Genomic DNA, 16,631 nt, shown 5'->3' on the forward strand with positions numbered 1-16,631 from the left:
TCATCCTTGATTTTTCTAATGGTTCCCTCACTTACTCCAGCTTTCCTAGCCATTTTTCTCATTGAGCTTATGGGATTATTTTTTTATTTTTGACTTGACACTTTTAATCAAAGCAGGAGTTCTTGTAGTTCGTGGGCGTTCTCCAGGATGCTTCTGAGGTCTATATTTGTTATCTGATTTATTTTTTAGTTTGTGAACAGACGCCAAACTGCAGCTGAAAGCACCTGCAACATATGTTAACTTCATTCCCGCCGAAGTCAGCTGTTTGATAGCTTTTTTGTCGATCATTTTTCATTCATTCAGAGAGATTTTACGATAGCGGTGATCAAACCCACTGCTCTCTAATTTTCGTAAGCTTAGCTCTAAGATTCATCATGATAGAACATTTTAATGGGTGACAACTGAAAAACGAGACTGGATTTTAAGACACAAATCTCTTTTAAGGTATAAGTTAAAGAAAAAGGAAAAATGTTTTAGAAAGTATTTTTATTTAGCTTTTATTCATATAATCTGTTATTTTCAATCAAACCATTCCTTCTGATTTTATCAACTAGGCCTGGTATCGACTGAGCTAAACTTCTTATGAGCTCAGTATCAACTTAATTAAGGCAATACTTTGATTTAGAGCGTTCTGATTCTAGAGCGTCATTTTTTAAGATTTTCCGCATGCCAATTATTCTTGTATACGAGGCCTTTCAAAATACTTCAAAAATTTTCGATAGGACGACATTCTGGCAAGTCTACAGGGTTATCCGCTTTCTTAACAAAAAGCACTTTTTTTTTGTTTAGGTACGTGATTACTATTTTTGCATTATGATACCAAATCGGGCCAGAATACATATGCACCATCAGCCAGTTCACTAGTCATAAAAATAGGGCTGAGAAACGCCATTTTCAAAAAAAGCAATCCATCGAAGTAATTTTTTTGAAATTTTTGTTTTGTTTGGTTTTTAACTGTAGATTTTACATCGCCAGTATAAAATATACTGGAGTGATTTAACGCGAAATAAGACTCATCATCAATTATTGGTGTACGTTTTTTGAATTTCTGACACAACCAGTTGCACTTAGTTCTAGCAACTGCTTTTTGCTGGTCAGAACGTTTTGGAATTTCCATTTTTTTCTTGGTTTCATTTTTGTCTTTTTTAATGTTTTATCGTGTTGCTGAGTACGGTTGAACTTCTTAGCTGCCTGTCGTTGAGAAACTCCGTCTTTATGGTCAAACGTAAGTTGCCTCCACTTCCGTCTTTATGGTCAAACGTAAGTTGCCTCCACTTCCTACATGATAATTAAACGTGCTGAAAGTGAATTTGGTAACCAAATTCACTTTCAGCACGTTTAATTATCATGTAGATAGTAATTTTAAGTATATTCTCAGTTTTAAAGTGGTCATAAGTCAACTTCTTACCAACATTTTTGTAATTTAAATAAAATTCATACACACGTTTTCTAATCTCTTCTTGTTTTGTACTTATTTTTTTATTCATTTTTCTATAAAAAATAAAAAAACATAAAATATTTAAAAACTAGAATAAAAATACTTTCTAAAACATTTTTACTTTTTATTTTACCTCATACCTTAAAAGAGATACGTGTCTTTAAATTCAGTCTCGTTTTTCAATGTCAACCGTTAAATAAAATTTCTTATGAGTTTCTACGCACCCCGCATATTTTGTAATGCGTACCTATATTTTTTAGTCGTACTTATTTCGTAATGGGTACCTGTCTATTGTAATATAGGTACGCATTACGAAAATAGGACGAATAATCAGTACACAGCATTTTGTTTATGTGTAAGAGAAAAGCCTGTATGAGTCTCGTATTGACGAATTACCTAAATATCGCCCATTTCTTTGTTTGACATAGCTCGAAATCTACATTATACAAGCTTTCACATTCAATACCTGGTTCTACGATAGAAACAACTTAATTCTAGTTTTGCTATTTGTTTTAAATTCTTTTCATAAGACTTGCATGACACTTGCAAAAAACATTTTTTTAAAAGCACACCATATATAAATTAAAAGGATAATTTAAAAGACAAAACAAACCTTCTTAAAAACAATTGCGAGACAACAGTTGAATTTACATAATGGTTTAATACATTTGCAAAAAACATATTCAATCTATAAAAACAACGTGTTGAGAGACTTTACATAACGGTTTAATACAATTACATAAAACACAATGTATAAAAAGAGATTTAAACTTTGACATGGCAGTAGAACAAAGGGGTAGTTGAAGGAACGAGATAAGTAAAGATACAAAATAATAATAATAAAAATAAGTTAACGTCTATAAAACAGCAAAAATCGTTTTTAATGTAGCATGCTACATATTTTTTTTGCAGGTAATACCTTTTTCAAAAAGTTGCACTTTTATGTAAGTCATTTTTATTTAAGGGTTCAAACTATACGCTGCTCAGCTTTAAGAGACCTCGATCACTGTCGTCTTTAAGATTGTCTGAAAATTTGTTTATGATTGAATGAGCTTTTCCTGTTATAGGAAAACTTTGTGATTGAAACGAACGGTTATCAATCTCCTCACGATATAAAGTCGGCGGCTTTGAAATCTGAAACAGGAATATAAATAATAAAGCACAACGTAAAAAGCACAAAAAAAAAACAAACATTTGGAAAAAGTTTCTCTTTCTAAAACGAAATGATAAAACATTCCACATCAAGTGTATAACAAACATTTTACATGAGGAGTTTTACAAACATTTTAAGAGTATTATTCGTGTTAAAATTGAGAAATTTTTAATACATTAAATTTAAATTTTTATACATTATTTAAAAAAGTTTAATCTTATTTTTCATTTTATAAAATTTTAACATGCAAAATAAAGTCTAACTTTATCCTTTATTTTAAAAAGTTATTATATACTCGTCTATTTAACTTCTTTTAACGTTACGCAAACATCTTCAGCTGAATGAATGGCGGACTCCACTTCCTAAGAAGACGAATTTAAATTTTAAACTTCAAACAATTGATTTGTGTATAAGGATGACATGTTTAAACAGTTTATAATGTAATTATACGAAAATTTAGTGACTACGCAGAAAATATATTTGGAGCCCAACCTAAAAAAAATCTTAATCCAAAAAATTTCTTCTTAGTGCATGACCTCATCGTCAGTAAGACAATGTAAACTAAAAAACTTACAAAAAATAAAATTACAAGGTAATAAAAGCAATAATTGGGTAAAAATTTCTTTAAATACCAAGATAAAGTAGCTTTTAATGTGTAAAACAAAAAGAGATCTTACATCAACCGTTGTGGATTGCAGAGCACCATATAAAGGACTATATTCTGGTGGATCAGGAACTACAACTTCACGCCGTCGTATTAAACTTATACAAAAAAGTGTAAATAAAGCATACTATCATTCTTGAGAAATTCTTTTCGCATTTTTTCATACAAAATGCTGTATTAGAGTAATCAACTTAATTATTTACCTTGGGTATGCAGGACCACATATTACTTGAAAACAGTTGCCTAATGCAGAGCCTGCACTATATGGATTTTCACATTTTTCTCCACGACGTGCAGCCCAAGTACCTTTTATCTGATCAACCAAAAATTCTTAAAATACATAAAGAGCTAAAATTTACTTTTTTTAGAAAGAGAAACAGCAACTTACATCTTCATTTGTTGTGAGATTTGAAGAGACCAAGTACGTATGAAAACCAGCGAGTCCAACAACTGACCACACTGAGAAGAAACAAATAACTGCAACAATCGCAGTATATAGAAATATTAAGGAAAATAGGGAAAAAAGTAAGACCTAGATTCTTAGACTTGATAAAAATACAGTAAATTAGATATGACATACCTTTATATCAGATAAAAAAAAAAAACAGATTTATAACTGCAGGGCTATTTAAAACATATCAGATATAATAACAATGCCAGATATAATAACAATGTCAGATATAATTAAAATGTCAGGTATAAGCTTGTTTTTCATGGAAAATAACAACTACTGGTAAAGGGAAAAGAAGAAAAATAAATCTTAACTAAAAAAAAAAGAACTTAGGACTTAAAAGCAGAAAAGTAAAATGCAAAAAATTCTAACTAGAAAACGAGACGAACTCCAATTTTTAATTGTACTACTTTCAAAAAATACTACTGTCATGTAGTTGGATAAATTACCTCTAATGTTCCTATGAAAAGATATCTTGTTGGATTTTCTTTTAAAGCACTTGAAAATGTCTTCTCATTACTCACTGTAACAACAATTTATTTTTTTAAAAGAAATAAAGAAACAAAAATAAAAAAAAACATTATTTAAAAAGTTCAACTTTATATATATATATATATATATATATATATATATATATATATATATATATATATATATATATATATATATATATATATATATATATATATATTAGGGTGACAAAAAAAATCAAAGTGCTCAAAATTGGACTCTCAACCCTATATTATGTTCATTTTAACTAAAAAATAAACTGTGCAAAATATTATTCAGATAATTTCATATCTAGGGGTTGCTCAAGGAGCATGATATCAGATTTAAGGGTCAGCGTGAAATAAAAATGAATGTTTTTTTTTTTTTTTTATTACAAAGTTTTAATTATTTTATTCAAGTTTAGTGTTATATGATTTTAATCAATATTTGAATCAGGTTGTTTGCTTGTTTTCACTTGTTTTTATTGTGTTCACAATTGTTGACTTTTGCATAATTGGAATTTGATGTCGATATTCTTCCACAGTTAGTAAAATATATTGCAATTGAGTTTTATCTTTTGTCAAGATACTTGTGCAATATGAAACGAGTTTCACCGCTCAATCAGCTTTGTCATTCACAACTTTCATAGAATTAACATGCATCCTGGTATTCGGTTATTGTACTCCACTTGTCTGGGCAATGCTTTTTCATAAATGTCCAATTTATTCCAACCAATTCAAGCACATATTTTGATCGCTTTGTTACAAAGTCATCTAAGTTCATGCGTACAATTTTTTCCATTAATCCTTTACCTTTATACCTTTTTAGCAGCGTTTTTGTAGCTCGCTTTTTATGTGCAATCAACATTTTTTCTTTAGTTTGGTTATCAACGTCATTGCTGAAAAAAGAGAGGATCACAAGGTCTTCAGTTAAATACCATAAATGTCCTGCAATGGCTTTTATGGCAGATTCAGCCACTTCTTTGTCAAGTATTTTGAAATGATTCAATTTCCTAATCAGTGTCAGGTCATTATGAGGAGCAGATGAAGAGATGGGAGCACAAAACCAATGTTCCATTTAAATCAATATTGATAAATTCGAAAGTCGTAAAAGGTTCTTCTTTTCATTTTTTGTTAAATAAAACTGAAATTGAAACAAGTAGATTTTAACAGAGTACAGTGCTTTCACCATCCATCATGCTTGGTGCATAGCACCAGGAGAATGAAAAGTTATTCTTCTTAGACCTGGTGGAGTTTTTCCTAAACAAATTATCAAGAGTTGCTAAAATTCTTTGTAAGTGTTGCAAGGTTGTGTTGATCCTTGCATCATATTTACAGCAAATTCTACTGCTGGTCGTACAAGTAAATCATATTCTTTGAGATCTGCATAAGTTAAGAGCCATGATTCAGAATAAAATTTACTCCACTGATCACGAAATCATTGAAACAACTTAACCTCTGGACCAGAAGATGCTCCAAAACAAGTTTTGTAAACATGGGATAAAATCACTCATGAACATGGTGTTAACAGGCTGTGTATAATATAGACTTTCCAATTAATTTTTCCAGCAAGGTACAAGCACCTGAATGTATACCTGTGTTGATTGAAGTAGTATCAAAACTGAGAACCACAATTCTGTCATATTACATATAAAATATTGATAACATATAAGATATATACATGTAAAATATTGATAACATTCTCAACTCAATTAGTAAAATAGAAAAGATATATGATAAAATATGAAAAATGTGGGTTCAAGCAGCCTTGTTAAATTAAAAAAATGGATTGAGCAACCCCTAAACATCAACAATATGTATCCAAAATTTCCCGAATATCATTTTTTCATTAAATGGAAACAAATAAAAGGTTGAGTGCATAAGAAAAAAAAAAAGAATTTTTTGATGCATTTATTTGTCACTCTAACATATATATAATATATATAATAATAATAATAATAATAATAATAATAATAATAATAATAATAATAATAATAATAATAATAATAATAATATATATATATATATATATATATATATATATATATATATATATATATATATATATATATATATATATATATGTAACTGCTCTTAACATACCTAAAACCAAATGTGCAACAACACCTGCAAAAATATATATACATAAAAAAGAGAGGGACACTAAGAACAAATAAAAATAACGATAGTTTCTTTTGCCAACACAATTTCCAACCTACAAAAAAGAAAATCAGATTTATTTATAAAAATCAGATTTAAAAAAAAAAAAAAAAAAAGTGTGGATTGTTTAAGTAGTTTAAGAACAAATACTTTACACAATAATTGGATAATCATAGCTAATTTCCAGCTTATATTACATTCTCTTAAGAATATAAGCTGGAAATTAGCTATGATTGTGTATTAAATACACAATCATAGCTAATTTCCAGCTTATATTCTTAAGAGAAGTCTCTTAAACATTTCTAAAAAAAACTTTTTTATTGATGTTTTTTTTTTTTTTTTAAAAAAGTTTTTTTGTTTTATTATTATCACAAAAAGTTCATTTTTAAAACTAAATGACAATTATAAAAATATATCTGAGATCTGAACATAAGGAATTTAAATGACAATTATAAAAATATATCTGAGATCTGAACATAAGGAATTTAAATGACAATTAAAAAAATATATCTGAGATCTGAACATAAGGAATTTAAATGACAATTATAAAAATATATCTGAGATCTGAACCATAGGAATTTAAATGACAATTATAAAAATATATGAGATCTGAACATAAGGAATTTAAATGACAATTATAAAAATATATCTGAGATCTGAACATAAGGAATTTAAATGACAATTATAAAAATATATCTGAGATCTGAACATAAGGAATTTAAATGACAATTATAAAAATATATCTGAGATCTGAACATAAGGAATTTAAATGACAATTATAAAAATATATCTGAGATCTGAACATAAGGAATTTAAATGCATTAATTAGAAACCAGGAAGTGAATTTCTTTAAACCTTAAAAACTATATATTAAGGAGGCTACCAAAAATCTGTATATTAAACCAATTTCTTTAGTACATTTAGATTTAGAGATTGAATTAGACAATTCTATTTGCTGAAATGTTCTACATATCAGTAAACCCTTTTCATTTCCTTGTCCCAGTTAAGTTATTTGTTAACCCTGCTCTTCCCTCACCATCTTTATTAGAGCATAGCATGGTGTTATTGATTCAAAAAAAGAAATTCATGTTGATTCACGGCTATCTAAAACACAGGCCTATTAATCGTGCAAACCGTAAAAATAACTGGAGGCCGAAAGTGGCTATCTGCTATTCCAAGAAGCAACATTCCTGATAGCAAATACACTGTTGTATGTTCTGAACATTGGCCTATAAATTTCAAAAAAATAAATGTTTATGGTAAAGAAAGACCCTCTTCTCCACCTTCTATTTTTAATTGTGTTAAGTCCAGCCTTGTACCAACTGCACCTCCAAAGTCAAGAATTACAACTTCATCAACTTCTGGTGCAAGAAGTGTACAAGCTGATCAACTTGAAACTTTTAAAGCGATGGACTCTTTGAATTTCAATGATGAGATTATTCATTACCAAAAAAAAATCCCAAAAGATTTATTAAAATGTATAGTTGTCTACAAATGTGATGAAAAAACTTGTTTTCAATCAACTGAATTTTACTGTGGTTTACCAAAGTAAGATAAGCTTTCTTTAAATTATTATAAATTTATAAAAAAAAATTTAATTAATTGTTACTGATTTTCTTATTTGATTTTTTATAGGTTCATACTAAATCTTTCTTCTAAATTAAAATATGAGACGTATCATTGTGGATGCTTATGCTATGTAACAAGTTTGTCAAAAAATCATGTAACTATTTTAGACAAATGGTCGAATTTGGCTGAAGCTATAAGATATTTGACTAATATTGAGTTATCGATAAAAAAACAAGTTATTGTAGAAAGTTTATCTTCTATGAAAGTCTTAAGTATTGGAGATACACTGTATTCTACAAACACTATTGTTCGAGCTTTTGAATACTTTTCTGTTTCAAGAGCACTTTATAAGCGAATTCGAAATAATTATCAGCTTCCCAGTGTTTCTACTCTACAAAAATTGACATCAAAAGCTTCAAAATTAAACAATGATGAATTTATTTTGCATGTTTTTTGCAAACTTACTAACCGACAACGACAGTGCATTTTAATAGTTGATGAAGTATATGTTAAAGCTTCATTAACTTATGGTGGAGAACTTTTTGGGAAATCTGTTAATCAACCAGACAAATTAGCAAAAACAATATTAGCTGTTATGATTAAATGTCTTTTTGGTGGACCCACTTTTATAGTATGCATGATTCCAGTAGGTTGTCTTGATTCAGATTTTCAGTATGAAGTAGTTGATTCTATACTTGGATCAATTTCAAATGCAAATGGAAGTTGTGTTGCGATTATATGTGACAATAATAAAGTCAATGTAAAGTTTTTCTCTCTCTCTTTGAAACTTTAGAAGAGAAACCATGGCTGACTAAAAATAACATTTTTTTACTTTACGATTATGTTCATATATGGAAAAACATAAGAAATAATTGGATTTCTGAAAAAACACAAGAAATTCAATTTAAGGATGATGATGATAATTTAATTGCAAGGTGGAGTGATCTTAAGAACCTTTACAACTTAGAAAGTAAGACACTTGTGACTCTTTCACGTTTAAATACAGCTTCTATCTTTCCAAAACCTGTTGAGCGACAAAATGTTTCTTTGTGTTTGAGAGTTTTTTGTGATGAAACTCTTTCTGCCTTATCAACACATCCTAAAATAGACCAAACCAATGTTAAAGGAACTGTTGTATTTCTAAAAATGTTTATAGACGCATGGAAAATTATTAATGTTCACAAACTGGGCAATGATAAAAGGTTAAGAGACCCATTGCGCTCTGTCATAAATTCGACTGATGATCTTCGTCTGCAACAGATACTTTCATTATCACAAATCTGTGAAGATATGGATTGCCATAATGGAAAAAATAGAATTAAAACATTGACTGTTGAAACATCTAAAGCGATAGTCCATACCTTAAAAGGACTAGTTGAGTTAGCAAAATATTTGTTAAGTACATCACACGAATTTGTAAAACTTGGTGACTTTACATCTGACCCTATTGAAAAGGCATTTAGTAAGTTACGTCAAGGTGCTGGTGGTGCTTATTTTATTTCGGTTCAACAAGTTTTAGAAAAAACTAAAATTGAGCACTCAATACTACTTTTAAAATATGATTCAGACTTTCGTGAGCTTCATGTTGGTCATACTTGCATGAACTGTCAGAGGCAACTAACACAAAAGGAAAGTGAAATATTTGATTCTTTGAAAATATTAGAGTCTAGTTTAACTGACTATGTTAAAATAGTTTTAGTATAGATTGCTGGTTACCTTCAATTTAAGATTGGTTATGAAGATCTTGACACTGATACATATTCATATTGTAATGAGTATGGTGCTTATCTCTTAGACTTAGATAGAGGTGGTTTAACAAAGCCAACTGACATTTTAAGTCAATTTACTTTCTTTTGTTATATACTTTTTATTGCACTGGATATGACTTTGCCAGTTTGTTTGCATTCCTTATCATACTACTTTCAATCAATCAACAATTTTTTTTTAGTTATTTTAAGAATAATAAGTGTATGAAAAGTTGTAAAATTTTGTCAAATATTTTTTTAAATAATTATTCAAAGCTAAACACTCCACGCTCTTACAAGGAGCCAGCTCAAAAAACTTTAAAACTGAGTGATTAAATTAAAACTTGTGTTGTTTTTGTTTTGACTTATATAAAACTCTTTTGAATAAATTATGTTTCATTGAAATTTGGTAATATTTTTTCTTCAATAAATATAAGATAAGTATGCCTTTAGTTGACAAATTAGATAACAATTGTAATTTGTTAAAATAATTTTATAAATCAAAATAAAGCCTAAATTAAATTTTTAATAATCGGCCTCCAGTTATTTTTACGGTTTGCACAATTAATAGGCCTGTGTTTTAGATAGCCGTGTGTTGATTGCTAAATATTTGGGTTAATACATCATAAACTCTGTGGTTATTGGTATATTCTGTTGTATTGGTATACCCTGTTGTATTGAAATATACCTTTGTTATTGGTATATTTATTAGGTCTGTGCAGAAACTGAAAAAAACCAACTGAAGTTATCTAAAAACACTTAAAATTTTAGAAAAGAAACTTTAACCAGGAAATCAAAAAAAACCAATTTTTTAACCTGAGATTTAAAAGTGAAAATTTTTCAAAATTGTTACTTTTTCTGAACTTGTTATATTTAACATTCACAAAAAAAAGAAAAGGCATTTATATGTTTTTTAACCTGAGTTTATTTTTATTATATAACTAAGTTTTTCTAAAATTTAAACTAAAATTAGAACTGGATTAAAATTGAATTACCAAAACTAAACAAAAAATAAACCAAAAGCCATCAAACTGCAAAATTCTATTTTTTGGTTTGTTTGTTTGTTTATTTATATAAGTTACTTTTTAGATTTTAGTATAAAAAAAAAAAAAAAAGTATTGTTATGTGTTTGAATTGGTTTGAATATAAAATGACCAAAAAAATACATAAAAATATAAAATTTCTTAAGTTATAATTGTATACAGATTAGTACAATTAAAATACATTATTATTTAATTAAAAACATTTGTGAATTTTATGTATATTGTTTTGTACAAAGGTTGTGCACATATTTTCAGCACAGCAAATTAATTAGCACCTAATTCTAAAAGTTGAACTTTATTTTAACTTATAAAAAAATTTATTTAACTGCCATCTAAAAACATAACTTAAAAGTAACAAATACACATGGTAAATGACAATAAGTTAACAATAGCCAAGTAAATTGTCAAACTAAGAATGGGCTTCCTAATAGTTTAGCTTATAAAACATTTCAATGAAATTTATTGGCTCTACTATTAGGAATTATAACTTATTTATATAATGGCTGGGGAGGTTATGCAGCTTCCTGTTTGTCAACTTATGTTACTTTAATAAATGAAATGATATAAAAAAGTTAATAGCAACCTAATGACAACCTAATGAATTTTTTATATGCATTATTAACTAAATTTTATATGTACCTTTTCATATGCATTATTAAATTAGTTTTATGTGTACCTTTTAACATGCATTATCAAATAAATTTTATGTACTTATATACAGGGTGGTCACTGAAATTCTTTTGACAGCATTTTTCATAGACTTATTTTAGGTTTCAGATCCTAAATGTCAGATTTTGTCTTGAATGTTTGAACTTAATTTACATAAAGCCATTCTTTCAAGGAAACTCAGAAAAAGAAGCCACCTCACCAAACAGTGCATTTTTAGAAATCTAACTAACATAAAGCCATTCTTTCAAGAAAACCCATAAAAAGAAGTCACTTTACATATTACAAATATACCTAAATTGTTAAATAAAAAAAAAAACTGCATCAAAAATTGTCATTTACAAACTCTTACAAGTTTCTAGCAAATGATAGTGAGACAAAGTAGTCAGCTTATTAGATGAAAAAAGATTTTTTAAAGTTAAAAAGGAGTTTTTATCATGCTAGTTTTTTGTTAGTGAAAGTAACAAATACAATTTGTTTGAATAGAATATTATAACTTATACACAAACAGCATAAAACATTTTAAAATTCCATAGGAAAACTTACCCAAGGGCAATGGTGATCAAAGCGCTCTAAAAAGATAACAACAAAAGAATCAGTCGTTACTAAATTTTTTCAGGAAAAATTTCAAACTTTAAAGCAAAAAAATAATTACCATTATTTTATCAACAAAACACAAAATTTATTTTTGAAGGTATTTTTTTTATTCATACTCTCAAATGTCCACTTTGATGTTGGAACATTTTCAACTTTGATATTTAGGAAATTATGTTTAAAAAACTATAAAAAAAAAAAAAAGAATGAATACAAAAAAAAATTGTCATAATCAAATTATTCTCACCAACACAATTATCACACATACTGCAATGTGATGCCCTTGGTGGGCGAAATATTTTACAAGTGAAGCAGTATTTAAGTTTAAACTGTTGCCCTTTAATTTCTATGTCCAGTTGTCTTGCTGGAGGCCGATAAACTCCTGGTTCACTAGTGGGTGAAACTACAAATAAATATATATATATATATATATATATATATATATATATATATATATATATAAAATGAAGAAACAACAACTATGTATAGTACTTAAAGTTTCATGCCCAACAGCAATCATCACCCATGAAATACAAATCAAAAATATAAAAACCGTTACAATAATACAAAATTACTGTGTTGCATGCTCTGACGTCATAAAAGAAAGAAAGAAAGAAAGAAAGAAATAAAGGAAATAAAGAAATAAAAAAAGATAGAAAAGAAGAAAAGAAAAGAAAGAAAGAAAGAAAGAAAGAAAGAAAAAAGAAAGACAGAAAGAAAGAAAGAAAAAAAGAAAGACAGAAAGAATGAAAAAAAGAAAGAAACAGTTTAGGCCTAGTCGCCAGTGTCAAATTTCAAAAGAAGAAAATTGTTTCTATGCCTGGATTTAGAAACCATTTCATTCTTTTTATTCAATAAGATCTTTTCTTGAAACATTATAATCATGTACTTCTCATGTAGGCATATGCAAACCACCTAAAATCCTTTAGTACTGAAAAGTAAAAGAACAACACAGAATTATCAAAAGAAATATGGAAAATAAAAGAATAAAATTTCATACTTATTATTAAGTGGAAAATTATCAAATACTACAAACTGTACAACCTGACCACAAAATATTAAAATATTAAAGAATTTTAGGTGGTTTGCATTCCTTAATTTGTTTTTTCTTTCATTTCTGTGTTGCTGGTGGAAACAATGGCTTGGTAGAATATGTTTCTTGTAAGGCAATTTTGGTGTAAAGGACACTTTGTTTTATCCATGCAATTACAAGTTTTTTTCTCTAATATTGGGGTTTTTTTGCAGATTTTTTTACAGAATGTTTTGGTTGTGTGAATTTATGATGGCTTTTATGCTTGGCATGCAGCTGTAACTCACTTAAATGGAATTTCTATTGAATGTTTTATGGAGTTTGTTGACCAAATTTAAAAACTGCTTTCCTATATTTGTGCAAGCATTTTTTCTTTAAGGACGATTGAAATAGATAATTTTTTGCTAATGGCTTTTGTTGTTAACAGGTTGTAAATTGAAAATGTATTTAAGCTTTTGGTTGAAATCTAATTTTTTTAATGCACACACACACACACACACACACACATATATATATATAACTTTAATTAAAATAACACATGTATAATTTGCTAAAACAAATATAAAGTACCCAATGCTACACACATGATATGTAAGTGTATCATACCTACCTAATGATTTTTCTATGTATGATGCCTCATCTATACCAGCACGTGGAATTATACCTGGATCACTAAATGCTGTTCTAAATAGCATTACCATAACAAATATAAACAACCAGCCTCCAACTATGGGAACAGCTATTGATAACTCTTTACAAAGATAGGGACAGCTGAAATAAATATAAACAAAACAAATCAATGTTGAAATTTAAAAAGTTTGAAACATGAAAAATTAAGATTGCTTATATTTAGGAAAACAGGTTATACAAGTCCTTAGTTAACTATTACTTTTAGTTCAACCAGAGTATTTACAAAATGTCATTCATTTTCTTAAGATAACTTGTCAAACTTCAGCAGCAGTTCAACTTTGTAAAAAAGTATACTATTAATTGCTAGACATGGCTATTTTTTTTTTATCTCTGTCATAGCTAACTTACATGTCTTTTAGAGAGAATCAAAAAGATAGACTATAATCTATTTAAATTGGATGATTAAAAAAAAAAAAATTAAGAAAAAATTAAAATTAAGAAAAAAACTTGTATCTCTTGAGAATTTAATTTCTTTTTTTCTAAAAGCTATAGACTTAAAGTGATTTTATATCAAAAGTTACAAAAAGTTACTTTACTAATGTCTAAAATAATTAGCAACTCTAAAGTAATGTGACCATGATATCTTAAATTGCTTCTACAAGTATGAAGCTAAAAAATATTCTATTAAAAAAATATAAATATCTTCACAGCTCTATACTTCAAGCCTTTAGAAATTTTAAAACATGGTGATTACACAAAGTGAAATAAGGTAGGAGATTGAAGGCTTTAGAGAGAACAAAGAAAAAAATAACTTTTCAATAAGAAATAACTTACTCAAACACAAAGAATAGAGTAGAAGTTCCTAAAATTAGCATAACCGTTATCAAAAATACACAGTTACTGCTAGACATAATGATGCGACCATTGCAGTAAAATTTGTTTCTTCCTGGAAAAATTTCCCAATTTCTTTTAGACATTATAGTTTTGTACTTCTTTTCGAACATTCGTGCCACAACTAACTATAGATAAATACTATTACACCATAGTTTCAAGTTTGAAATGTCTTAAATGAACTATAGAACCACAGAAGGGTTATGTACGCTCGAATTTAAAGAAGCCAGTTTGTTTTGTTTACTCCTCTCTTCCTCATCTGGTAACCATTTTGATAAAGTTTCCGGCGAACCATTGCTGAGATAGATCTTCACCGTACTTAAAGATCTAAATGCTTCGAGTCAAACATAAAATTTCAAGTCTTACTCTGAAGTTTGGTTTCAAGATTAGAAATCTGATGTTCGCTTTCAAGATAGGTCATTACCAGTCTTGAAACTGAATTTGAAATTTGAAATACAAATAAAAAAATTCAAGTTCAGTTCTTGTATTCGGCCCTTATTATTGTCTGGTAATTATTTTAACTTATGAGCAGTATAAATGACTCTTTTTTTCAAATGCAAATTTCAACATAAATTTAATTTGATCTATCTTGGTAGCATTTATTTATTGATTAGTTTGGATATTCTAAGTAGCTGTTTGAAGTTTGAAATAAAAATCACTTCAGTTCAAAAAATTTTTTTCATTTTGCTTAACAATATCATTTTGTTTAACAATATCATTTGTGAAATGCGTTCTTTTAAATTAGTTGGTATATGAAACCTTCAATCAATTCTGCAAACGCTAAAAATTTTGGTTTTTTCAAATCGCAACCTGGTTTCATGGGTTACAGTTTCTTTAACCTGGTTTCATGGGCAGGGTTGGACTGGCTTGAAAAACCGGCCCGGGAAAATTGGTCAAGACAGCCCACTTCATTGTATGTTGCATAAATTTTATATATAATATATATATATATATATATATATATATATATATATATATATATATATATATATATATATATATATATATATATATATATATATATATATACACATATGGCTATTTCCACGATGGAAATTTTGTGTTTAAAAATTTCTTTTTTCAAAAGATTTTTTTTCTTTAATTGTAGTTTAAACACCTTAAAATTATTGTTAAAATATATTTTGAGTAGAAAATATTTGAACCGAGTAGATAAATTTGATGAATGTTAGCAACTGTTTTTTCTTTTTATTATTCGAAAAAGTGAGTAAAATTTGAGGGTAAGTTATTGCAATATTTTAAACAAAACATATCCATATTTTTGTTTAGAAAGAATCTTTGACATTATATATGTCTTGAGTGAAAACACCTTTAGTCTTTAAAAATAATTCAAGTGTTTTTTTATCACATACACATCTGTAAAAATTAGGTTGCGTCACTGAACTAAAAGCTAAAAAAGTTTAATTATCACAATAAAAATAGGCTTTAAGGCGAGTTTTTTTTAGAAATTATATATTTTAATGTAAACTTTTCATCATTACTAAAAAAAAGTGGGTCAAAAAACATTATATTAACTTATAGTAGTAGTTTAAATGCTGTTGCGTCACTGAGCCCATCAACGTGATAATTAGCGTTTTATAAAATTATTGTTTATTATTATTTAAAGTATAAAAAAAAAAATTTAATCTTCTCTGCCTAAATATTGATAAAAATAAATATTTCTAAAACACTGCTGTTAGTTGGAGTCTAGAAATAGTAGACACCATCGCTATTCAATATTAACTAGTATAGCAACTTTTTCATCGTTTGACTAGTCGATGCCAAGACATCAATTATTGCATCGTTATTAATTCTCGGAAGAACGTCTTTTTCACAAGACATCAGCATGATTGACTGTAAACTTGACTGGCTCATCAAATTTCTTAATCTGTTCAAAATATGTTTCAATTTCGAAAATGACCTTTCGCAAGCAACTTGTGATGAGGATTATGTCAGCACAACTTTTTAAGCCAGAAACAAATTTGAATACGCAAGACTATGCAAGTTAAACTTCTGGAGGACAAAATAACAACAAAAAATACATTTTTTGCAAGATTTGCATTTATTTCTGTGGCTGTCACTGTTTTCCACTTCTGGGATTGTAAAGACAGT

General features: G+C 27.8%; 1 protein-coding gene and 1 pseudogene across 3 annotated transcripts; one reads left to right on the forward strand and one right to left on the reverse strand.

The window, feature by feature from the left end:
* Positions 1-1,930: 1,930 nt before the first annotated feature.
* Positions 1,931-14,965, reverse strand: LOC145180210 (palmitoyltransferase ZDHHC14-like). 3 transcript variants are annotated; one of them, XR_016450749.1, is made up of 11 exons: positions 14,466-14,965; positions 13,612-13,772; positions 12,219-12,374; positions 11,924-11,949; positions 6,298-6,409; positions 4,181-4,229; positions 3,644-3,746; positions 3,459-3,568; positions 3,084-3,353; positions 2,887-2,953; positions 1,931-2,572 (listed from the first exon to the last, which is right to left on the reverse strand). XR_016450749.1 is itself a non-coding variant. In XM_090081879.1 (11 exons), exons 1-10 carry the CDS (start codon positions 14,633-14,635, stop codon positions 2,891-2,893), a joined length of 1,035 nt encoding a protein of 344 aa, XP_089938005.1. In that variant the 5' UTR covers positions 14,636-14,965; the 3' UTR covers positions 1,931-2,572; positions 2,887-2,890. The 3 variants fall into 3 exon arrangements, 2 of the variants coding, with proteins under 2 accessions (XP_089938005.1, XP_089938004.1); XM_090081879.1 differs by having other exon boundaries at positions 3,269-3,353; XM_090081878.1 differs by lacking the exon at positions 2,887-2,953 and having other exon boundaries at positions 3,269-3,353.
* Positions 8,717-10,397, forward strand: LOC149890893 (uncharacterized; annotated as a pseudogene).
* Positions 14,966-16,631: the final 1,666 nt, after the last annotated feature.

Source organism: Hydra viridissima, unplaced genomic scaffold (genome assembly GCF_058129835.1).
Source record: "Hydra viridissima isolate aposymbiotic clone 2 unplaced genomic scaffold, HvirCarnegie_v1 scaffold_3, whole genome shotgun sequence".
NCBI lineage: Eukaryota > Metazoa > Cnidaria > Hydrozoa > Anthoathecata > Hydridae > Hydra > Hydra viridissima.

What these genes read in the sequence shown, in the direction of transcription:
- LOC145180210 (XM_090081878.1), bottom strand. Translation starts at nt 14,635, where the DNA reads ATGTTCGAAAAGAAGTACAAAACTATAATGTCTAAAAGAAATTGGGAA. An exon ending in ATCTCACAACAAATGAAGAT is followed by an intron (nt 3,569 to 3,643) that starts GTAAGTTGCTGT and finishes TTGGTTGATCAG; the next exon opens with ATAAAAGGTACTTGGGCTGC. An exon ending in TGTGGTCCTGCATACCCAAG is followed by an intron (nt 3,354 to 3,458) that starts GTAAATAATTAA and finishes TTTTTGTATAAG; the next exon opens with TTTAATACGACGGCGTGAAG.